This window comes from Callorhinchus milii, unplaced genomic scaffold (genome assembly GCF_018977255.1).
Source record: "Callorhinchus milii isolate IMCB2004 unplaced genomic scaffold, IMCB_Cmil_1.0 Scaffold1, whole genome shotgun sequence".
NCBI lineage: Eukaryota > Metazoa > Chordata > Chondrichthyes > Chimaeriformes > Callorhinchidae > Callorhinchus > Callorhinchus milii.
This window is the reverse complement of record NW_024704742.1, coordinates 138,388,353-138,413,762: the sequence shown is the minus strand read 5'-3', so window position 1 is coordinate 138,413,762 and position 25,410 is coordinate 138,388,353. Positions and strand designations below refer to the sequence as shown.

The window sequence follows — 25,410 nt, the reverse complement described above, 5'->3', positions numbered from 1 at the left end:
GAATGGGGTTAGAGTACAGAGCTCCAGTGGGGGAGTGAGCACCAGCACAGACACGATGGGGAGAGAGCAGGGAATGGGGTTAGAGTAGAGAGCTCCAGTGGGGGAGTGAGCACCAGCACAGACACCATGGGCTGAATATTCTCCTTTTGTGCCATAATTTTCAATATATATTTCTTCATCTGAACTGCTCTTGTGATCACAAAGGACAGTGTTGTGTTTTACAGATGGTTTGATCCCAGAGTTTGTCCGGTTGTGTTCAATCAGAGGCTTCATCATCAGATATTCCCTTTACATTGTTTTGTAACAATGACTATATATAGTTACACATAAAGCAGATGATTACATACACTTTCTCTCAGTACAGTATAATATCAATGGGGCATTGCCTTTGGGGAAATGGTCAAATTCCTTTAGAATGGAAATACATCAAAGTGTGTTAAGTTTTCTGAGGCTGAAGGTAACTCAGACTCTCTCAGTGTAAACGTGATACATCCAACCAGAGAGACTTTGTGATGTGCTAATTAACACTGATATCAACCTCTTGACCATGAAATAATGACACCTGGACTTGTCCTGGGGGTGTCGGTGCTGCTCCCAGTGCTCAGGGTTTGTGCCATTGACTGCTCATTGGTGGCCACTGAAATCCCAGTAACACCAGCAGCTCAATGGACCCATTTGCCCACTGGAGGCTCAGGGTTTACCAGGAGACCAGAACGCATTACATTTACATAGCGGCCATCATACCGGGCAGCGTCCGTGTTAGTGGCAGAGCACGGGGGGCGGGGGAGGTGATCATAGGAACGGTCAAAGAGGAAGGCCTTCAGGCACGACCTGGAGGCAACCCAATGGGTGGTGGGTTGGGGAGTAAGCAGGTTGGAGAGGTGGGGGGGTGTCAGGGTGTGAAGGGATTTGAAAATGAGGATCTTAAAATCAATTCATTTGGCGATAGGGAGTCAGTGGCGATTTACAACATGGAGAACAAATTTCTTATGGAATCACATTAAGAACTGCCATAAATGGGTAGAACTGCCTGTGGTGGATGAGGTCGACAGTAATCTCACTCAGTTGAGGGTTGCAGAGCCTGACACAGATGGTCCTGATTTTGCCCACAAAATATACAGTCTCTTAGCGCTTTACAGTATATTCTGTGAAGCGCTTTGAGACGTCTCAAAGGCGCGATATCAAATGCAAGGATTATTATTAGTTTTCTCTTTGTATCATCTTATCAAAACACCTCAAAGCTTCACAGCTGATTCCTGACAGTGTCTTTTGGGCAAAAACTGCATCCGTTGGTGTCCAGCCTGAGGTGAATGACCAATTTAGGTGGTGGATTACTGATGATTGGGGAAAGGTCTCTAATCTCCAGCTCTGTGGGCCCTGTACACAGTGTCGTGCTGCTGATTAAATGAGTTTTAAGATGAATTAAGTTGGAATAAATAGATGGAACAATAATGGAGATGCTGAGGCTGTAGGGCTCTAGGGCTGTGGAATGGTGACCCTGGGGCCCAGGACAAGGGCAGCTCATTAGCCTCAAACACTCGCTCTGCCACTAACTGAAACCCTCACAGCACAAGTTCACACATACACACATCCCAAAGCAGGAAGAGTGGGCGCAAAGCAAAGGGCCTCAAGAGCAGGGACTCAAAGCTCAGCCACCAGTGGAATGAGGGGGAGAGTGAGGGACGAGGAACACATCGATAACAAACCAGCTCCCACTCCAACACACCAAACGTCCTCTCCTCCTCCCCCGCCCTCCCGCAGTGAGACAATGCCTGTAACTGAACGGAATTTGGGTATTGTCAGCCTGACATGAGCTGATGGAGGTCAAGGTTGAGGGGAGGGGATGGTGGTGGAGGGCGGGAGATGGTGGTTGAGGGGAGGGAGGATGATGGTTGAGGGGGTGATGGTGGTTGAGGGGGGGAATGGTGGTTGAAGGGGGTGGGGGGAGGATGGTGGTTAAGCGGGGAGGTGGTGGTTGAGGGGGGTGGTGGTTGAGGGGGGTGGGGGGAGGATGGTGGTTGGGGGGGTGGTGGTTGAGGGGGGGGAATGGTGGTTGAGGGGGGGAATGGTGGTTGAGGGGGGGAATGGTGGTTGAGGGGGGAATGGTGGTTGAGGGGGGGAATAGTGGTTGAGGGGGTGTGGGGAGGATGGTGGTTGAGGGGGGTGGGGGAGGATGGTGGTTGGGGGGGATGGTGGTTGGGGGGGGATGGTGGTTGGGGGGGGATGGTGGTTGGGGGGGGGGGTGGTGGTTGGGGGGGGTGGGGAGGAATATATTAACTGGTATAAAAAGAAAGAACTTGTGTTTATGCAGCACTTGGGTCACGTGGGAACATCTCAAAGAACACAATCCCTGTCGGGTGCAGACTATCAGACTATCAGACTGACTGTCAGACTGACTGTCAGACAGGGAGAAGCAGCAGCCAATACACACAGTGAGGTCCCAAAGCTGCCGGCCAGGACGTGAACGGACGGTTTATGTGCGGAATTGTCGGCCTAGACACCGGGAGAAACGTCCTTCTGTGTTGCGATCGTGTTGTGGGATTTTTACGCTGAGGACACACAGGAGAGCTGAGAGGACCAGGAAGGTTTGGCCTGGGCTCCCCTCAGGGTATAATCCTGGCCTCTGCCCCTGGCTTCCAGTGACAGTTCGGGGGTGGGGGGAGGGAGGGAGGAGCTGCAAGAAGGACTTGGAGCTGTTCATGTGTTGAAGAAGGAGGAGAGAGGCCAGCTCCTGTTCCCGGCTGGGAGCTCAGCGCTCTCTTGCTCTGCGAGCAGGAATGTTTGGGAATTGACGGATGTGGGGCTGCCGATGGGGGTGGTGATGGGGGGCTGCTGGTCAGCGATGCCCAGGCTGTCAGGCTGCATCTGGGGCTTGTACCCGCAGTGTGTGGGCAGGGATACCTCTGGGGAGGAGAGGTCCTGAGGGGCAGCACTTGGGGGGGTGTGGGAGTGGATCTGGGGCTGGTAACCAGACTTCACAACGATATCTGTCTGCGCCTGTGGTTGCTCGGGCCCCGGCCTGCCCTGCCGCTGGTACCCAGAGCTCTGGATAGTGGAGTAGGTGACCTGGCTCGGGCACGGAGGCGAGGGCGGCAGAGAGGAGACGTCGAAGGCTAGGTTTGTGCGGCCCGAGGTGTTGGAGGGCAGGTTGGTATCGGTTGATACCCGCTGTGGGGTGTAGGACAGCACGCCTTGGCTCTGGCTCTCCTGGTTGGATGTGTCGTCAGGGATTGACTCGTACAGGCTGCCCTTCCTGCCCTCCATCGCCAGCTGTCTGCCCTCCACCACCTGCACCTCGTTGGGGATGCAGTCCCTGGGCTCCAGCGTACTGCAGGTGGTGACTCCCTGGAGGGAACAAACCAACAACAGGACAAGTAAGGGCCCCAATGCCATCATCCTCACGCTCCATACAGCAGCCATCAGGTCAATGTGTCTCACAGCCCTTCAGCTACTTGTTATCAAGTGTAATGACTGTATTTTGTGGGAGAACAAAGCAGCCAGTAAGTAGTGTAATAATAACAATAATCCTTGCATTTGATAAAGCGCCTCATCACATCTTCGAGACGTCTCAAAGCGCTTCACAGAATATACTGTAAAGTGTAATGACTGTGTATTTTGCGGGTGAAACGCGGCAGCCAATTGTACACAGCAGTGTCCCCACAAACAGTCGTGGATTGAAGTGACCAAATTATTATTATTATTTTCTTGAAGGGATTATTACCCTGGAAAGTGATCTGCCAATTGACTAACAACCGGGTCCCTACTCACTGCTGGTAATCAGAGGTGTGTGGAGTAAGGAAACTTGCTCAGTGTTTTGCTCTGCCCGGGAATCAAACCCGGGTCCTCTCGCTCTCTCGAACCAGTACACCACAGGACTCCAAATTCTGCCATTGCAATCCATTTTGCAGATAGGTAGGTTTCACACACACACGCACACACACATGCACATATGCGAACATACACACACGCGCACACATACACACGCACACACACACACAGGCACACGCACAGACGCACATGTGCGAACACAGGCACACATGCACACACACACGATGCACACAAAGGCACACGCGCACATACACACAGATATGCACATGTGCGCACACAGGCACACACACACACACTCAGACACACGTATGCACATACATGCAAAATGGGCCATACCTGAAAGAAATTTCCATCCTGCAGAACTTTGCTGTTATTGGGGTCGGGAATGTCAGGATAAAAGCTCTCTTTGATCCTATAAGCAGACGGGGATAAGACAGAAAGTGTTGTTCAGTGATCAGAGGGTCACAGAAGCGAACTGCGCACAGGCAGTCACTCTACACACACACTACACACTACATCACACAAACACCTCGCCGTTACTTACATTTCAAGACAACAATTTGCGTTTACACAGCGTCCCCCACGCAGGGCACCGTCCCAGAGCCTGACAGCGGTGGAGCACGACACCGAGCCGGGGGAGGGGGAGGTCATGGTAGGCACGGTCGAAGAGGAAGATGGTCAGGCGCGATCTGAGATGGGGAAGGAGGCGACAAGCCGGAGGGAGGGATAGAGGGAGTTTCCGGGCGTAGTGGCTGAAAGCGCAGCCACCAATGGTGGAACAGAGGGGACGAGCACAATAATAATAATAATAATAATCCTTGCATTTGATATAGCGCTTTTCATGTCGGGAGGACGTCCCAAAGCGCTTCACAGAACACACTGTAAAGTGAATTGACTGTATATTTGTGGGCGAACGCGGCAGCCAATTGCGCACAGCAATGTCCCACAAACAGTCGTAGATTGAAAATGACCAATTTATTATTGTTTTTGGTTTTGGAGGGATTATTATTAGGCTCTGTGTGGAGTAAGGAAACTTGCCCAAGGTTTCGCCCTCTGCCTGGAATTGAACTCAGGTCTCTCACTGGCAAAGCGAGTGCTCTAACCACTGAGCTACAGGACTCCACAAAGAGAGAGGCCGGAGCCAGTCGAGTGGAGGCAGCGGGTTGTGGGTTGGGGAGTAAGTAGGTCAGAGAGGTCGGGAGGTGCCAGGACGTGAAGGGATTTGTAGAAGAGTGTGACGACGAGTGGGACAATATGGTGTTGGAGGATAAAACTAGGAGGTATTTCAGACCTGTGGACATATCTGGTGAAGGGGACAGAGAGAGGCGGTGGGGGGGGAGCGGGGGGGGGGGGAAGGGAAGGTGGAGAGGAACTTACCATTCCTGTTTGCGATAGCAGAAGACACTGAGCATCAGTCCCAGTATTAGGGCCAGGAGGAGAGGTACAGTGATGCCCAGGATCAGGGTGAGGGCTGAGGGGAGAGGAGAGAACAGTCAGTACAGTCAGACACTGATCCACACCACACAACACAGTGGAGTCCTGTAGTTCCGTGGTTAGATTCCTTCGCAAGTGAGAGGTCACGGGTTTGATTCCCAAGCTGCCAGGTCATCAGGAGAGAGAAACTGCCTTCTCTTTTTGAAGGGATTATTAAACCCCAGTGTCTAACCACTAAGCTATAGGACTCCACATGAGTACACACAGACTTGGTTTAATGTCTCATCCAAAGGACGGAGTCTCTGAAAATGCATCTCCCTCTCGTTCCCCCCCCCATCGCTGTGCTGGAACGTCAGCCTGGACTGTGAGCTCAGAGACCCTGATGTAAGGGGTGGGGGGGGGGGCTTGAATCCACATCCTCCTGATCCCGTGGTGAGAGTGCATGTGACTAAGCAAAGCCGGGAGCTTTTTTTTTGCCCAGCCGGGTATCTGACACACACACAAACCCATCACTGTTGCTTAAGAGTCTCTAAACCAAACTGAGAATTCCCTGCCTTCCACCTACACATGGGAATCCCAGAGATAGATTGTTGGGATGGAATGCGCTCTCTCTCTCTCTCTCTCTTTCTCTCTCTCCCTGGAGGGAGGCATCCTGTTTACCTAATTCCGGAGAGTATTAGGCACAGGTTGGCAAGAGCCAAGGCTTGGGGGGAGCCCAGAGAGTGTGTTGGGGTAACTGCTGGAGTCCAACCAGTTAAACCAGTTGGTCATTGATATCTCTGTCTGACAAGCTTTCCTGCTACTTGTCCAGCGAGGACCACTCTCCCCGTTGAGCGAGGCTGAGCTGTGCTGTCATCAGCAGTGCCCTGGAATACTGCACACTGAACTGGCTCAGGAACCAGACTACCTGGGGGACAATGTGTGGGGGAACTGAGGGCTGGGGGGGGCAGTGGGGTAACTGAGGGGGAGGGGGTAGTGTGAGGGTAACTGAAGGCTAGTGGGGGAGTGGGGGAAGGGTGCTGGGTAACTCACGGCTGTTCAGGGTAGTGACCATGGTCAGTTTGACCGGACCCTCCCCTCCTCCAGTGAAGGCGCTCACAGCGATGTTGTACGTTGTGCCAGGATTCAGGCCATTGATCTTAAAGATCTTCTTCTCCGAGGCTCGTATCGTCTCTGGGGTAACGGGTGAAGAGGAAAGAGAAAGGATAGTCAGAAATGTGGGAACGCTGAAGGGGCATACAGCATCTTCACATCACCTCCAGACACCCTCATCACCCTCTTCTTCCCTCCAGATACCCACCCTCCCTGCCATCTATTTGAAATGACCACCCTCCCCCCCCACCCCCCTTGCGTGCGCGTGAGTGCATGTGTGTGTGTGTGCACGTGTGTGTGTGCGCATGGGTGTGTGTGTATCTCACACATGCTGTGTTACTAAGCTAAGATAACAGAGACCAGACGTACTTGCGGGCTGGCTGAGCCAGGCTGGGGACGAGGCGTTGCTCTTGATATAATAGATGTTAAATCCCTCAATAAACCCTCGTAGCTTGTCCTGGGGGATGTCCTCCCACTGCAGCCAAATCCAATCCCCCGCCGTCTCCCTCACTGTCACCTCAGGCCCATCAGTGGGCGCTAAACACCACCAGACAATGAAGAGACTTTTACTGGTAGCTCTGTCTCTCTCCAGCTCACACACTCTGTCTATCTGTCCCACACAGTCTCAATCTCTCTCATAAACTCTCTCTCTCTCAGTCTCTGTCACTCTATCTTTCTCTCTCACAAATACAGTTTCTGTCTGCCTGTCTGTTTCAAACATACTCTCTGTCAGACATTCTCTCACAGTTTCTCTCTGCCCCAGTCTCTCTTTCTGTCTCAGTCTCTCTCTGTTTCACTCTCTCTCTGTCTCAGTCTCTCTCTCTGCCTGTTTCTGTCTCAGTCTCTCTGTCTCAGTCTCTCTCTGTCTCAGTCTCTCTAAGTCTCTGTCTGTCTCAGTCTCTGTCTGTCTCAGTCTCTCTCTGTCTGTCTCAATCTCTGCCTCAGTCTCCCTCAGTCCCATGTACCTGATGCTCACCTAGTTCTTTTGTGTAGCCAACCTGTTCCTCCAGTAAGTAATCACCGTCCGGCCTGCACTCATACACTGAGAAGTTGTAGCGCACTCCAGGTTTAAAGACATCTGTGGGAGAATAAGAAAATCAAATGAAAACTGTCCTGCGCAGAGCAGATTACAACAAGCCCTGGGGGGGGGGGGGGGGCAGCTTAACATGCATCAACAACAACTTACATTTATATCATGCCTTTATGTCAGCCTGGCTCAGGTGGTGAAACTCTCACCTGAGTCAGGAGGTTGTGGGTTGGGCGTTTGAGCTCACAGTCCAGGTTGACAGAGCTGGGAGGAGCCCTGAGACATAAAACCAAGGACATCTGAGTGGTCGTCTCAAAGTGTTTAAAGTGTTTCCTCTTCGACCGTGCCTTCAGTCACCTCCTCTCTTTATCCAGCTGAGCAACAACCCACACTGCTATACCACGCTCCTAGACATTACTCATGTGAGGGATGCTATATAAATGCAAGGTGTCGTTATCTGTTCAGGTGGACATTAAAGATCTTGCGATACTATTCGAAAAGAGAGTTAATCTTTCTCTCTTTCTCTTTCTCTCTCGTTGTCCTGGCCAACAATTCCCCAGATAAAATTGGTCTTATTATTATTAACTTCCTGGCTGTTTGCAGGTTGTCGCTGTGCAAACATTTGCTCACTATGAAATACACAGTCACTACATTTTACAGTATATCCTGTGAAGCGCTTTGAGACATCTTCCTGACGTGAAAGGCTCTAGGTTCATTGCAAAACAGCTCGATACTTTGATGGGAAGGCGGGAGGCCAGTTGGGAGACATGAGATCAAATAGAGCAGATTACCCTCTACATCCAAACCATCTGTGAGCTAAACGCTCTACTGAGATCAAACTAATCTTTGTCACTGGCTTTAACTCTGGAACACTCTCCCTCTGTCCCTCCCTCCGCCTCCTTCCCCATCTTCAGGTCGCGCTTCCGCTTCAACCGTGCCTATGGTCACCTCCCCCCTCCCCCGGCTCTGTGTCGTGCTCCTCCACTGTCAAGCGCTCTGGGACGCTGCCTGTGTGACGGGCACAGTGGTTGTTGTTGTCGAACGTGTGGTAACAGATGCCAGAGACGGGCAGAAAATAATAATATTCCTTGCATTTGATATAGCGCCTTATCACGTCTTCGAGACGTCTCAAAGCGCTTCACAGGATATATTGTAAAGTGAATTGACTATATTTTGTGAGTGAAACTCGGCAGCCAATTGTGCACAGCAGCGTCCCCACAAATAGCCGTGGATTGAGTGACCGCATTTTTAAATGCCAAAAAATGCTCCAAACACTTTACCTGATCGGATGACGGCGTGCCGGAGGTTGGAGGGTAATTTGAGCCACTCTGGCTGGCAGTCAGGGGGTCTGCACCACTGCACAGTGTAGCCACAGCTCCTGTGGTGTCTGCTCTCCCAACTTAAGTTGAATCCACCTTCCGAACCAGTCACTCTCTCCACCTCCACAGCTACATCACCTGGAGAAGCAGAGAAACCGGCAGAGGTGTGGTCATGGAAACAGCATACTCTCTGTGTCTCTCCTACGCTTCTCTGTCTGTCTGTCTCTGTCTGTCTGTCTCTGTGTATCTCTCTAACTGCATGTGTGGGTGTCTCTCTCTCTCTGTTTCCCTGAGTGTGTGTGTATGTGTGTCTCTCTATTTCCCTGTGTATCTGTATGGGTGTGTGTCTCTCTCTCTCTCTGTTTCCCTGTGTGTGTGTGTCTCTTTTTCTCTGTCTCTGAGTGTATGTGTGTCTCTCTCTCTCTCTGTCCCTGAATGTGTCTTTCTCTCTATGTCCGAGTGTGGGTGTATGTGTGTCTCTCTGTTTCCCTGTGTGTGTGTGTGTGTGTATCTCTGTCTGTCTCTGATTGTGTGTGTGTGTCTCTCTCTGTCCCTGAATGTGTCTTTCTCTCTATGTCCGAGTGTGAGTGTATGTGTGTCTCTCTCTGTTCCCCTGTGTGTGTGTGTGTGTGTATCTCTCTCTGTCTGTCTCTGATTGTGTGTGTGTGTGTCTCTCTCTCTCTGTCCCTGAGTGTGTCTTTATCTCTATGTCCGAGTGTGGGTGTGTGTGTCTCTCTGTTTCCCTGTGTGTATGTGTCTCTCTCTGTCTCTGAGTATGTGTGTGTGTCTGTCTCTGTCCCTGAGTGTGTCTTTCTCTCTATGTCCGAGTGTGTGTGTGTCTCTCTGTCTCTGAGTGTGTGTGAGTGTGTGTATCTCTCTCTGTCTGTCTCTGATTGTGTGTGTGTGTGTGTCTCTCTCTGTTTCCCTGTGTATATGTGTCTCTCTCTCTGTCTCTGAGTGTGTGTGTGTCTGTTTCCCTGTGTGTGTGTCTCTCTCTCTCTCTGTCCCTGAATGTGTGTGTGTGTGTGTCCCTCTCTCTGTTTCCATGAGTGTGTGTCTCTCTTTTTCCATGAGTGTGTGTGTGTGTGTCTGTTTCCATGAGTGTGTGTGTCTCTCTGTTTCCCTGTGTGTGTGTGTGTGTGTGTGTGTATCTCTCTGTTTCCATGAGTGTGTGCGTATCTCTCTCTCTCTCTCCGTCCTTAAAAAGCCGCTGTGTGAAATGCCAGGATTATTATTATTACACGTTGGACACTTTGGAGGCAGCTGAGCCCCGAAGTGACCCACTTACCTCTGTGAGGAGGGATGGTGATAGTGGAGCGAGGAGAGAGTCCAGCACTGTTCCTGGCGACCACACTGACGCTGTAGGCAGCTGTGTCCAGCTCCAGCTCTGTGCTGGTGCTCACGGCCTCCTCACTGCTCACAGCACCATCTCCCACCTTCTTCCATGTCACTGTGTAGGACTCGATTGGCCCATTAGCCTCAGCGTCTGACAGGGACTGTGAGCAGGACACAGAGGGTTAGAGCAGCAGATTCCTCATGGCCTTAGCCTCAAGAGAACGACGACAGCAACTTGCATTTATGTAGAGCCTTTCACACAGGCTAGCGTCCTGGGGTGCTCGACGGTGGGGGGGGGGGTCTGACCCTGAGCCAGGGGGAGAGGCAAGGAGGAGGTGACCGTCAGCACGATCAAAAAGGAACGTCTTTAAGCACGATTTGGAGGTGAGGAGGGAGGGAGGGGAGCAAGGCGGAGGGATTGAGGGAGAGAGTTCCAGAGTTTCGGAGTGTAGGGACCGAAGGCACGGCCACCGAGAAATACTAGTGCTGAAAAATTGAGAAGCTACAATAATGTGGGACACTGCTGTGCGCAATTGGCTGCAGCGTTTCACCCACAAAATATACAGTCACTACATTTTATAGTATATCCTGTGAAGCCCTTTAAGAAGTCTTAATGTGATAAGGCGCTATATCAAATGCAAGGATTATTATTATTATATTTCAGTTGTTGCTCAGTGCACTGTTAGGCAAAAACAAAACAAAGGACAACAGGAACTTTGTGGACACCCTGTAGTATAATCCTTACCTTCCAGAAAAGCGTGACCATCCGTCTGGAACCATTCACACTAATGTCTCTCCAGACGTCCACACCCACTGATGGAGCTAGGATTGAAACAACAACACGGTTTACACAATGTCCTTCGGGTAGAATCTCACGCAAAGATTCAGTCACAATGAGAAGAGAGACGGCAGAAGTCAGGGCTTTTTTGGCTGGAGCAGAGAAGCTGTTAGTTTTTGACCTAAGCTCATCCTTCTCCCTCCCCTTCTTCTTCCTCTTTGACAAGCGTCAATCTAATAATAATAATAATCCTCGCATTTGATACAGCGTCTCATCACGTCGTTGAGACAACGCTTCACAGAATATACTGTAAAGTGGATTAACCGTATATTTTGTGGGCGAAACGTGGAAGCCAATTACACACAGCAGCGGCCCACAAACAGTCGTGGATTGAGTGAACAATTTTATTTTGAAGGGATTATTACCCCACAGAAAGCGATCCACTAATTGACTAACGACCAGGATCCTACTCACTGCTGGTAAACAGAGGCGTGTGGAGTAAGGAAACTTGCCCAATGTTTCGCCTCCTGCCCGGGAATCAAACCCGGGTCCTCTCGCTTGCGAGGCGAGGGCTCTAACCACTGAGCTACAGGACCCCATAATCCCAGCGTCCTCTCACCTTTCTCAAGCCTCTCTCACCCTCGTCCTGCGGACCCTCTGTGGGAGAATGCTGACATGTTTAGCGACCGCTCGTCACTCACCAGCTTGCTGGGTTCGCACAGTCACTGTGTTACTCCATTCACTCCACTTCCAGAAGTGCTGAGACGTGTAGCGGGCTCTGATGGTGTACAATGTGTTGGCTCGCAATCGGTCTATCTGTACCACGTGGCTTTTATACGGCGATTCTCCACGTACCGAGTAGTTGAGCTGAAACGTAACGTTATTACAAACTGATAACTGACAGTGCTATGTTAGCCAACAGTTAGGGCACAAAGGCCCCAATGTTTCTCAGGCTCTCAGGCTTGAAAATTTAAGGTCATAGAATCACAGAATTTTACAACATAGAAGGAGGCCATTTAGCCCATCGAGCCTGTGCCGGCTCTTTGGAAGAGTTGCCAACTAGTCCCACTCCCCCGCTCTTTTCCCATCTAGTCCCACTCCCCCGCTCTTACCCCAACTAGTCCCACTCCCCCGCTCTTTTCCCATCTAGTCCCACTCCCCCGCTCTTACCCCAACTAGTCCCTCCCCTGGTTCTTTTGCCAATAATCTTAAATCTGTGTCCTCTGGTTACCGCCAGTGGAAACAGTTTCTCCCTATTCAAAACCCTTCATAATTTTGAACACCTGTATTGAATCTCTCCTTAACCTTCTCTGCTCTAAGGAGAACAATCTCAGCTTCTCAAGTCTCTCCATATAACTGAAGTCCGTCATCCCTGGAACCATTCTGGTAAATCTCCTCTGCACCCTCTCCAAGGCCTTGATATCCTTCCTACAGTGCGATGCCCAGAATTGGACACAATATTCCAGCTGAGGCTTAACCAGTGACTTGTAAAGGTTTAGCAGAACTTTCTTGCTTTTGTATTCGATGCCTCTATTTATAAAGCCAAGGATCCCATATGTTTTTAACAGCTCGATCAACCTGTTCTGCCACCTTCAAACACCTGTGTAGGTGAACCCCCAGGTCTCTCTGCTCCTGAACCCCATTTAAAACTGTCAGGTTGTACGAAATTTAGGAAAACAGTCTTGAATTGTCTTAATTTAAAAGCTGATTTTATATCGGTATTAAACATTCATCCAAGCATTTTATATCATACCTGGAAATATTGTCCTAATGTGTAAAAGTGCTTAAATATATCAAATGCAAGTATTATTATTATTTAAAGGTTACAGTATCTACCCTGTGGATGGTAACTTACCAACGTGCTTTTACCCCCCTCTTCGCTGATCACAATCTCACACATCAGCCAAATGCCTTTGTAATTCACTGGGTCCAACCACAACAGAGTGATTGTGTCTGCAGTGACGAGTCCTTGCCTTAGATTATCAGGAGCAAAGGGGTGAACTAGGAAGAGTAAAAAAACACAGGTTAGAGATTTCAATCATTGAATTGATCCAAGAATCATAGAGGTTTACAGCACAGACAGAGGCCGTTCAGCCCATCGTGCCTGTGCTGGTACTCTGAAACAGCGATCTTTTCAGGCCACTACTCTTGCCCTTTAAGTTTAAAATATTTTCTAATTCCCTTTTAATAATTGTTATAGGTTTTATTTCAACCCGTCTTTTTGCACTCACCTACTCGGGTGACATTGACTGAGATGCTGGCTTGTGTTTTCCCCAGTGGGTTTTCAGCAGTCAGTGAGATATTATATTGACTTGTATTGGAGAGTGTATAAGCACACCAGTAATATGCTGAGGTCTGCGAAGCTTTATCACACGTGAGAGATGTTGATCTGAGGAATGAGAGACGTACGTTAGAAACGGGAGCGCTGTGTAGGAGGCTGGTAGTGACAAGACACATTTCTCAGCCACAAACCGCAGTAGAAGCAGAGCCACAAATTATTTTAGAGAAGAGTCCTTAAATAACTACTAATAATAATCCTTGCATTTGATATAGTACCTTAACATGTCACTGAGACATCTCAAAGGGCTTCGTAGAATATACTGTAAAGTGAATCGGTCGTATATTTTGTGGGCGAAATGCGGTAGCCAATTGCGCAGAACAGCGTCCCACAAACAGTCGTGGATTAAATGACCAAATTATTTATTTTTTTTGTAAACAACAATAAAGTTACATTTGTAAAGCATGTTTCAAGTCAGGAGGACGTCCCAAGGTACTGGACAGTCAGTGTTTCGGACCCGAGCTGGGGATCGGGTTGGGGGAGTGTGGAGGGCAGGGGGGGAAGGAGGGTGATCAAAAGCACGGTCGAAGAAGAGGGTCTTGAGATGGGTCTTGAAGGTGGCGAGGGAGGGGGCAAGGTGAAGGGACTGCGTGATGGCGTTCCAAAGGCCGGGGGCAGAGTGGCGGAAGGCCCTCCCGCCAATGGTGGGGTGGGCGAGGCGGGGGAAGTGAAACTGTCCAGAAAGAACGAGCAGGATGGTAGGGGTTTAGGAAGTTGGAGGTAGGGAGGAGCAAGACCATGGAGGGCTTTGAAGGTGAGGACCAGGATCTTGAACTGTATCCTCTGTGTGATGGGAAGCCAGTGGAGTCGGGCGAGGATGGGGGTGATGGGGTCACGGAGCCTGGTGGGGTTGAGGATGAGTGTGATGGGATCACGGAGCTGGTGGGGGTGAGGACACGGGCTGCAGAGTTAGTTCTGGATGATTTGCAGCCTGTGGAGGGAGGAGTTTTCATAGTGGAGCCTAGATGTAATGAAGGCGTGTGTGAGGGTCTCTGGGGCTGCGGTGTGAGACAGTGGGGGAGCCGGGGGATGTTGCGGAGGTGGGGAAGGCAGAGCGGGTCATGGTGCAGATGTGGGGTAGAAAGGATAGTTGAGGATCAAACAAGACCCCAAGGTTCCTGGACTGGCTCAGTGAGGGGGAGTGAGCCCCATGGATAGTGATGCTGTCAGCGCCTGAGGTGAGAAGGCGCTGACCGGAGACAATCAGGAGCCTCGGTCTTGTTGACGTTCAACTGAAGAAAGTTAGCTCAAACCTCAGGGACGAGAGGGGAGAGGAGAAAATGGAAAGCTGAAGAAGATGCTGAGAGAGAATCATACCCGTGACTGAGAGTGTAGATTGTATTGCGTTCTGCAGTCAGTCCCGTAAATCTTCCCGGGTCCCAGGTACAATTCAGAGTCTTCAAGTCCCGTGTTTCACAGGTCAGATTCTGTGGGACGTCGGGGTGACCTGTGGAAGAGAATATTTGCCATCAATGACTGTGCTTTTTCCCTTCGGCCAGTTAACGTTAAAGTGTAATAAAAATAGAAGTTGCTGAGAATACTCAGCAGGTCAGGCAGCATCTATGGAGAGAGGAAAGTGAGGTAACGTTTTCAGGTTGTTGACCTTTTGTCAGAACTTTCCATAGATGCTGCCTGACCTGCTGAGTGTTCCCAGCGATTTCTGTTTTTAGTTCAGATTTCCAAACTGCAGTATTTTGCTTTAAGATTAAAGTGTGTCTTTAACCAGCCAACAACCAGTTTGTCTCTACTCTTGTCCCTCTCCCTCTAGACACAAACTCAGACACAGTACAATACAGAATTATATTTTTAAAGCGCGTATCATGTCGGGAGGATGTCCCAAGGTGCTGAACAGTCAGGGATTAGGACCTGAGCTGGGGGTTGAGGAGATCAGGAGGGTGGAAGGCAGAGAGGGTAGGAGGGTGGCCAAAGGCACGGTCGAAGAGGAGGGTCTTGAAGGAGGCGAGGGAGGGAGCGAGGCATAGGGAATGGGGGATGGAGTTCCAGAGGGTGGGGGCAGAGAGATTGAAAGCCTGACCGCCGATGGTGGGGCGAGCCAGGAGGGGGACATGGAGCAGGCTGGAGCCTGTTGAGTGGAGGGAGCGGACAATTTGATAAAACGAGGAGGGGAACTTTACTGACCCTGGAACAAACAACTTGGTTTTATATAGCTACCTTCATGAGGGGTAGTGTGTTGGAGGGCTTAACAGTGGAAGAGCCTGACATTGAGCTTGGGAGAGAGGTGAGCTGCCCATAAGCACGGCCAAAGAGGAAGGTCTTCAGAGGCGATCTGTAGTCGGACCATGCAGAGGGATTAAGGCAGAGGGGGGCGGGTAGTGGGTTGGTGAGTAAGCAGACCAGAGAGTTAGGGAGGTGGCAGGGCATCTAGTGATTTATATGCAAGTGTGAGGATCAAATCGATCCATTCTGCAATAGGGAGCCAGTGGAGCCTGACAAGGATTGGGATGATGGGGGGATGGAGTTTGCTGTAGTTTGCTGGATGTCGGAATTTTGCATTAAATGGTGGAGCTGGAGAGATTGGTGAGGAAGGAGGGGAAAAATCGGGGAGTGAGGTGACAACTGCATGGATAAGGGTTTCAGCTGTGTTAGTGTGGTTGTGGGTGTGATTTTGACAAAATCACTGTCTCCGTACAGTGGACAGGGTGGACACCAGACAGGAAGGGCTCGAGTAGGCACTGGAGCAAAGTGTGAGCAAAGTTGGTTGGCAACAATACATTCCAGGACTTTGGAGATGAAAGTAAGTTGGCAAGTTTGAGACGGGCCTGGTACGTGTGGTTTAGAAAAGGGGAAATAGTCCACAAAGGGGACAGAGCTGTGTGTGTGAGCAATTGCAATGAGAGGCTTGTCAGGTCTTCTTCCCCTACAATCACTGGGGTTTGACAGTCATCGCAGGCTCTCTATCTGGAGTTAGCTCCATTCCCTGCTCTTTTTACACTGGAGCTCTCCACCCAAATTACCTACAAATTACAGTCACTACACTTAACGACAACAACAAATCACATTAGTATTGCGTCTTTCATGTTGCGAGATTTTGCACAGAGCAATTTCCCACCATCAGCCCCAAAGTGACCAATGTATCTGAGGGATTATTGGCCAGAACATTGGAGGAAACTACCTTCTGCCATCTCATGTGCAGGGCTGTGGGGTAAGAGCGGGGGAGTAGGACTAGTTGGGGTAAGAGCAGGGGAGTGGGACTAGATGGGGTAAGAGCGGGGGAGTGGGACTAGATGGGGTAAGAGCGGGGGGAGTGGGACTAGATGGGGTAAGAGCGGGGGAGTGGGACCACTTGGGTAAGAGCGGGGGAGTGGGGACTAGATGGGGTAAGAGCGGGGGAGTGGGACTAGATGGGGTAAGACGGGGGAGTGGGACTAGATGGGGTAAGACGCGGGGGAGTGAGACTAGATGGGGTAAGAGCGGGGGAGTGGGACTAGATGGGGTAAGAGCGGGGGAGTGGGACTAGATGGGGTAAGAGTGGGGGAATGGGACTAGATGGGGTAAGAGCGGGGGAGTGGGACTAGATGGTAGCTCTTTCAAAGAGCCAACACAGCCACAATGGGCCAAACAGCCTTTTTCTGTGTTATAAGACTCTATGATTCTACTCAAGCCCTGAGTGGCTTTCTGAGAGTTTCTATAAGTTCAGGCCCCTCACTGACATACGTACTTCAACAAATATAACTGCTCCCGTGATATCTGAAGATAGCTCACAAAACACATTGCCTCCGGCTTCTAAGAGGAATGTCAGATTCTTCACTTCGATGGCAGTGCTCCTGTTGCTCAGTTTAATCAGTGGTATCAGATAGTTTGATAAGTGAGTCTTTTAACAAAACTTCCCACACCAGCGATGCAGCAAAATGTCATATTGGTTCCTGCTTCCAGGACGATCGCGTCTTTAGGGTAGATATGGTTACTGGTTTGATTGGACACATCCTCTCCTGCAGAAAGAATAACAACAACGGTGTCAACTCTATAATCTCCCCTCCCCCTTCCCCCCCCACCCCTCTCTATTTCTATGGACTCACGATTAATAATAATAATCCTTGCATTTGATATTGCGCCTTATCATGTCTTTGAGACGTCTCAAAGCGCTTCACAGGGTATACTGTAACCTGAATTGACTGTATATATTGTGGGGCGAAACGCCGGCAGCCAATTGTGCACAGCAGCGTCCCACAGACAGTCGTGGATTGAGTGACCAAATTATTCTTTTTTTTTTGAAGGGACTATTACTCCCGGAAAGCGATCTGCCAATCGACTAACACAGGGTTCCTATTTACTGTTAGGTAAACAGAGGCTTGCGAAGTAAGGAAACTTGCCTAACGTTTTGCCCTGCCCGGAATCGAACCAAGGTCCTCTTACTTGCGAGCAAGTGCTCTAACCACTGACTACAAGATTCCACAGCCCATTTCCACCCCTCCCACCCCCCAGTCCGCAGGATAGAGATGGAGATGAAGGTGAATGAGCAGTTTACCATCCAATGTTGACCACGGGCTCCAGTCACTCCAAGCTTTGATCCCAGCAAACAGGTACTGAGGTTCATTGCTGATACAGCGGACTCTCACAGAGTGAGACGTGCATTGTAACGCATCTCTGTCAGCCAGCTCCACTGCAGTATTCGGTTATGTCCAGGGTTCAGAGTCACACTGCGATTCCCCTGCAAGAACCAACCAAAGCTGTTGGAAACTGCAGTAACAAACCCAGGAACTGGTGATTCAATTCTCAAGGCAGCAGCCTCTGTACACTAGAGGCTATTGACAAATGCTCTCAGACTTTTTTTTATCAGAAGTCCCTAAAATCCAAACAGGAACTGGATGCATATATATATAAGAACAGGAGGAGGCCATTCAGCCCTTCGAGCCTGTTCCACCATTTGATAAGACCATGGCTGATCTGTACCTCATCTCCAATTACCCGCCCTTGCCCATATCCCTGGATCCCTGACCTAACAAACATCTCTCCACCTCATTCTGGACAATGTGAATGGATCCAGCCATAATCCACAGCCTTTTGGGGCAGAACTTAAGAATTTTATTGGCAAAAGAAGACCAAGGTTCATGCAGTTCGCCTTCCACCATCCTGCAGTTGTTTGACATGCCGTGTCCCAAACTACATACTGCGTTTTATCCCACGGAAACACAATCGTAATATCGGAATAGAACGGAGGAGACCATTTGGCCCATGAAGTGATTCACCATTTCATAAGATTAAGCAGATTGTGAGTTAAGTGGCCACATGTTTTTTTTATTTTTATATTTTTGGAGGGATTATTACCCCCACAAATCAATTGGCTTCCTACTCACTGCTGGTAAACAGAGTTGTGTGGAGTAAGGAAACTTGCCGAACATTTCACGCTGCCCCGGAATCGAACCCGGGTCCTCTCGCTTGCGAGGCACGTGCTCTAACCACTGAGCTACAGGACTACAATAATATTTGCTAATAAACATGGACGATGAAAGTCGTGCTTAAATTTTCTTGAGGTGTAATGTGACTTACTGTCCCGACCTCCTTCAGGCTCTGTGTTTGGATGACCTGGATCTGGAACAGGAGATTTAAATCAAAGCTGTACATATCAGCACCATCGCTCCACTCCACCAGCAGCTCCAGGTCTGATTCCTCTCTGAACACCCTGACCATACGCGGTGTGTGAGGCTGAAACACTGAAACACAAGATCCAAGATAAACAGCCAAGCAAGTTACAACAACAACAACTCGCATTTACATAGCGCCCTTCATGCTGGAAGGCGTCTCGGAGCGATTAACAGTGGCGGAGCCCGAGGCCGAGCCAAGGGAGTTGCCTAAGGTCTTGCCCTGCCCTGGGAATTGAACGCTGGTCCTCCCTCTTGCGAGATGAGCACGCTAACCACTACACTACAGGATCCCACTTTCCACACATCCCTTCAGACTTCGACTGGTTTCTTAGAGACTAAGAATACTTACCGATATTGCTTTCGTTCACTGTAAATATATCCGACTCCTGTGTGCCCAGGGAATTATTAGCAATGATTCTTATTTGCAAAGTCTTGAACAGAGAAAACTGTAATTCAACAGAGGTGTTTCTTCCCACTGAGGTGCATTTTCTTGAACTGCTACGAAGAGTAAAACACAATACAGCTTGTAAACACTAAACATATCTCATTCAACAACAACACATTACATTTACACGGAGCCTTTCACATTGGGAGGACGTCCCAAGATGCTGGACAACCTCGAAGGAGGTGTGGAGGGGAGGGAGGGGAGGGGTAGGAGGGTGGCTGAAGGCGCGGTCGAAGAGGAGGGTCTTGAGACATGCCTGAAGGAGAAGAAGGCGAGGCAAAGAGACTGTGGGATGAAGTTTCAAAGGGTGGGGGCAGAGAGGCTATTTTGATCTTTTTTTTGATAATTACTTGAATGCTATAGTCTGAGAAACACACACGCCAAAAGAAAACGACAACAATAACTTGCATTTACACAGCGCCCCTCACACAGGGCAGCGTCCTAGAGCTTGACACCAAGCCAGGGGGAGGGGAAATGACCTTAGGCACGGTCGAGGGAAGGTCTTCAGGCGTGATCTGAAGATGGGGGAGGAGAGGGCAAGGCGGAGGGATAGGGGAAGAGTGTTCCAAAGTTTCTGGGCTTAGTGGCTGAAAGCGCTGCTAACAATGGTGCAACGGAGGGGACAAGGGACATGCAGGAGGCCTGAGCCAGTCAAGGGGAGGAAGCGGATAGTGGGTTGGGGAACAAGCAGGTCGGAGAGATAGGGAGGTGCCAGGACATGAAGGGATTTGAAGGCAAAGATGAGGATCTTGAAATCGAATTGGCGCTTTCACAATGAATTGAGAGAAGTCATGGGCTGTTCTTCCCAGCAGTGAGCGGATGGTAAGAGGCACATGTTTGTTGTTCGAGGGCTTCCGAACTGCCCCATTGGAAAGTAATAAAGACTCACTCCTGGCAGACAGTGTAGGTGGTATCGAGGCTTGTGTTTGGGTTCCATGAACAGACGATAGTGGCGAGGCTCTGGGATAGGCAACGTAGATCAGTAGGTGCTTCTGGAGGATCTACAGAAACACACAGTTAGTACAATAATACAACAGTAATGCATTGTAATGTGTATCGCAAGAGAAAGGACCTGGGTTTGATTCCCAGGCAGGTCGAAATGTTGGGCAAGTTTCCTTACTCCACACTCCTCTGGATACTTAGCAGTAAGTAGGAATCTGATTGTTAGTCATGTCGTTGAGATGTCTCAAAGCGTTTCACAGGATACACCGTAAAGTGAATTGACTTTGTGTATTTTGTGGGTGAAACGCGGCAGCCAATTGCATACAGCAGTGTACCACAAACAGTCATAAATTGAGTGACCAATTTATTATTTTTTTGAAGGGATTATTACCCCCAGAAAGTGATCTGCCAATCGACTAACAACCGGGTTCCTACTTACTGCTGCTAGATAACCAGAGGTGTGTGGAGTAAGGAAACTTGCCCAACGTATCGAACCCAGGTCCCCTCGCTCGCGAGTGCTCTAACCACTAAATTACAGGATTACAGGATTATATAAATGTAATTTTGCTGCTGCTGTTGTTAAGGGATGTTTGATGCCCAAGGCCTGAAATTTCACAGCAGCTCCCAGTTCCTGACTAAGAATTTTCCACTATTCTGCACAAGGTGGCATTACGAGCCTCTGTCTGTGTGCCCTTCTTATGCATTATATCAATCTGACAGTAGACGGCGCTAAATACATAAAGCATCAGCCTCCAGAAATGGTTACTTGTCTTGACGTAACTTGCTTTCTCTTGGCATATATATTGTAAGGTGAATTGACTGAATCCTTGCATTTGATACAGCGCATTACATCGTCGTTGAGACGTCTCAAAGTGCTTCACAGATTATCCTGTAAAGTGAATTGGATGCTGTAAAATTGCACATTTTGTGGACGGAATGTGGGAGCCAATTGCGCACAACAGTGTCCCACTTATTCCACACAGAGCCTAATAATAATCCCTCCAAAACAACAAAACAATAATAAATTGGTCATTTTCAATTCATGACTGTTTGTGGGACGCTGCTGTGCACAATTGGCTGCTGCGTTCGCCCACAAATATACAGTCAATTCACTTTACAGTATATTCTGTGAAGCGCTTTGGGACGTCTCGAAGACATGAAAAGCGCTATATCAAATGCAAGGATTATTATTACATTCCAGGTGTGGGTATATAGGAACCCTTCATCATGGTGACAAGTATCCAATGCCAAACATGAGAATTCTACATATGTTTCCCACCTACGCATGAAATTTCTCTGTGTCTGGAATGGAATGCGCACTTTCTCTCTGGAGAGACACATCCTGCTTATCTAAGTCTGGAGAGTACTAGGCGCAGGTTGGTGAAAGCTAAGGCTTGGGGGAGCCCAGAGTGCCCAGAGTGCGTGTTGGGATAACTGCTGGAGTCTAACCAGCTAAACCCACACAGCTTGGCCATTGAGAGCACTGCCTGGCTTCCCGTTGCTTGTCCAGCTAGGACCACCCTCCCCGTTAGGGCTTTGACTCACAGTATTGACAAGAGCTGAGTCTACCTCTCCAGGTCCTGCCGATGAACCAGGCTGGCTGGTCCATCACCAGCAGAGCCCTGGAATACTCAGCAATGACCTGGCTTACACATTGCACTATGGAAACCACCACACCACTCTATTGTGCTATTCTGGTGCCAAGTAAATCACCTAAAATAAATCAACTATGATTTGTGATAGGAGCCAAAGTCCTGTTTATACTTGCAATAAACTCAAAGCCTCTTCTATTCAATAACTTGAAGCTGCATCAGTCTGGCTCAGTGGTAACGCTCTCTCTATCGCCTCTGAGTCAGAAGGTTGTTGGCTCAAGCCCCACGTCTGGACTTGAATTACAGTCTATGCTGATGCTCCAATGCAGTGCTGGGTGGGGTGGGGGGGAATTGAATTGTGGGTTTGCCGTCCTTTGGACAAGACGTTAAACCGAGATCCCGTCCACCTGTTCAGGTGGATGTTAAAGATCCCGCGGCAAGATTTAAAAAGAGAAGGAGTTTCTCTCTCCAAATAAAATTGTTCGCTCACTCCATGGCTGTTTGTAACATAGCTGCCGAGTTTTGCCCACAAAATACAAAGTGAATCCACTTATAGTATATATCCTGTGAAGCCCTTGGGGACGTCTTGGCGACATGATAAAGCGCTGTATCAAATACAGGGATTATTATTATTAATTATTTCTCCCCCTACATATCTCATTGATATTTAAGCACTTTGAGATGTCCTCCCAATGGGCCAATCGCTCTACAACAACAACAACAAGATTCCATTTATAGAGCGCCTTTCAAGTCGGGAGGACGTCCCAAAGCGCTGGACAGTGAGCTAGTGATCTACTGGTTAGTGACTTGAAAAGCCAAGGTGGACAGAAAGCAATGTGGTTCTATCTCTGGTGCAATTAATAAGTTCAGGCCAGTACAACAACAACCACAACAAATGACACATCCATCCCGCCAGAAAGACATCCCAGCTTGAAATACAAGCTGCTTGGGTAGAAACAATTTGGAAAGTCACAGCGTCCTGCCTCAGGTGTCAGATTGGCTGTTACATGTCCCAGCTCTTTTCCTGTTCCAAATGCAACACGGTGACCGAAAGCACGGTCAAAGATGTAGGTTTTGAGGTGTGTCTTGAAAGAGACGAGGGAGCGAGTTGGAGGGTCTTTGGGATGCAATTCCAGAGAGTGGAGGCAGAATGACTCCCAGCCAATGTGGGCAGGGAGGGTAGAAGGCATGCAGCAACAACAACAACAAAATTACATGTGTATAGCACCTTTCACGTTGGAAGGACGTCCCAAGGCCCTGGACAGACAGAGTTACGGAACCGAGCTGAGGGTCGGGATGGGGAAGGGGAGGGGGCTAGGGGTGGCGCAGATAGATCGAAAGCACGGTCGAAGAGGAGGGTCTCGAGGTGGGTCTTGAAGGTGGCGAGGGAGGAGGCGAGACGGAGGGACTGTGGGATGGAGTTCCAGAGGATAGGTGCAGAGTGGCGGAAGGCCTGCCCATTGATAGTGGGGCGAGTGAGGCAGGGGACGTGAAGCAGGCCAGATCCTGGTGCAGCAGGTTGGTGTTCGCTGAGCGAAGGGAGTGGCCAGGTTGGTAGGGTTGAAGGAGGTTGCACATGTCACATCCCAGACTATATACTGTGGGGTGAGACATTGAAGGGATTTATAAGGTGCGAAAGAGGATCTTGAACTTGATCCGCTGTGGGTTGGGGAGCCAATGGATCTGAGTGAGGATGTGTGTGATGTCAGGCTACAGAGCCTGTGTGGGAGAGGACACAGGCTGCAAAGATACAAAGACAATCTATCCCGTACGTATTATAGCCTTATAGCCTGGCTTAGCAGGCTTCAAACTGACTTGGGTGGACTGATTGGTTATGAAAACAGTTTATTTTGCTTTCTCCACACTTAACACATGGAAACAATAGTCTGTATTTTACTGTCAGAAATGTGTGTTTGTTGACAAACCAACTATTCCACCAACTGCAAATTCCTAGGCATCTGTCCTCAATGCAGTGGAGTCCTGTAGCTCAGTGGTTAGAGCGCTCGCCTCACAAGCGAGAGGATCTGGGTTCGATTCCCAGTAGGGCAAAACACTGGGCAAGTTTCCTTATTCCACATGCCTCTGTTTACCAGCAGTGAGTAGGAACCCAGTTGTTAGTTGATTAGTAGATCACCATTCCAGGGATACTAATCTTTTCAAAAATTATAATTTTAAAAAAATTTGGTCACTCAATCCACGACTGTTTGTGGGACACTGCTGTGGGCAATTGACTGCTGCGTTTGGCCCACAGAATACACAGCCAATTTACTTTACACTATATTCTGTAAAGCCCTTTAAGACGTCTCAAAGACATGATAAGGGGCTATATCAAATGCAAGGATTATTACTGTTATTATTATGAAGATTGTGAAGGCCCATGTGAGGACTTGAGCTCACAACCCAGCCAGGCCTGACCCTCCAATGCGGTAATGAGGGAAGGGATGCTGTGTTGGGAGGAGTGAAGTGAGCTGTTCAGGGCAACTTTACAGATCTGGCAACACAATTGGAAAAGACATGTTTCTCCTGGTATCATGCCCAACGATCCTCCAGATAAATCAATCATCCACATCATGATTGGGGGAAGTTTCTGTGCATAAATTGGCTGACCTTCCTATAAACAAAATATCACTATGCCTTAGAGCAATGACCTGTGACTCATTTGGAAATGTTTTGGCATTATAGGCTCTATATCAAAAAAAGGATTATTATTTAGTATTCTGTGGCTTAAGATCAAGGTATTAAATTTTAAGATGGGGTGTAATTTTGGATAATTCATGAACTAATAATTTAGTCATTCAATCCACGACTGTTTGTGGGACACTGCCATTCACAACTGGGTGTCGTGTTTCACCCACAAAATACATAGTCAATTCACTTTACAGTGTATTCTGTGAAGTGCTTTGAGATGTCAAATGCAAAGATTATTATTATTATACTTACCTCCATTCTGTCCACTTGCCAAATGTGACTCAAATAAAAAAAGTACTAAAAACACAAACAACTTCATTGTTCCACCCTCGGTCGTTGTTCCAGTGCTTTGGGACATCTTTCTGACTTGAAAGGCGCTATATAAATGCAACTTGTTGTTGTTGCTGTCGATCGGTTCCAGAGGAAATAAACGACAGAATCCTTCACCATGGAATTCACTGAAACAAAAAGATTTTTTCCACTATTAATTTTTTTTACATAAATGTTCAAATGCAGCAACTATATGGTGTAGACAAGCCATTTTGCTCACAATGGGGTGAGTTCACCAGAATAATGCCACGGATAAAAGGGTTAAATTATGAGGACAGGTTGCTTAGAAAGGAAAGTGAGTCAACGTTTCGGGTCCACGACCCTTCATCAGAACTGGACTGGTTTAACCCCTCATGAGAAGGTTGGTACCTCCAGCAACACAGCGCTTCCCTGGAGTATCAGCTTGGACTGTGGGCTCAAAGCCCTCAACATGGGGATTTAAACCAACTGGACCACAAAATTAGCCCCTCCTAAAGATATACACTTGTGCAACAAGTGCACACGCGCACACATGCAAGCTTACAAATCATGAATGCTTAAGAAACTGAGCACATAATAACAACACATTACACAGCACCTTTCTCGGTGGGGGGACGTCCCAAGGCTCTGGACAGTCAACAATTTGGACCCGAGCCGGGGTTGGGATCAGGAGCGGTGGA

At 48.9% G+C, this 25,410-nt stretch overlaps 1 protein-coding gene and 1 non-coding gene across 2 annotated transcripts; one reads left to right on the top strand and one right to left on the bottom strand.

Annotated features, from left to right (window-relative positions):
* Window positions 1-2,250: 2,250 nt before the first annotated feature.
* LOC103190030 (leukemia inhibitory factor receptor) lies at window positions 2,251-24,879 on the bottom strand. Its single transcript, XM_042332069.1, is given in 20 exon segments — window positions 2,251-3,345; window positions 4,165-4,240; window positions 5,206-5,299; window positions 6,295-6,435; window positions 6,724-6,891; window positions 7,331-7,432; window positions 8,662-8,838; window positions 9,989-10,196; window positions 10,781-10,857; window positions 11,515-11,680; window positions 12,669-12,814; window positions 13,045-13,202; window positions 14,469-14,598; window positions 16,976-17,101; window positions 17,638-17,746; window positions 17,749-17,820; window positions 18,660-18,823; window positions 19,104-19,252; window positions 20,089-20,200; window positions 24,674-24,879. Coding segments are annotated over 20 exon segments (3,090 nt in total). The 5' UTR covers window positions 24,741-24,879; the 3' UTR covers window positions 2,251-2,697.
* trnav-cac lies at window positions 23,710-23,782 on the top strand. The gene has a single exon. It is a non-coding gene; the product is annotated as a tRNA-Val (tRNA).
* Window positions 24,880-25,410: the final 531 nt, after the last annotated feature.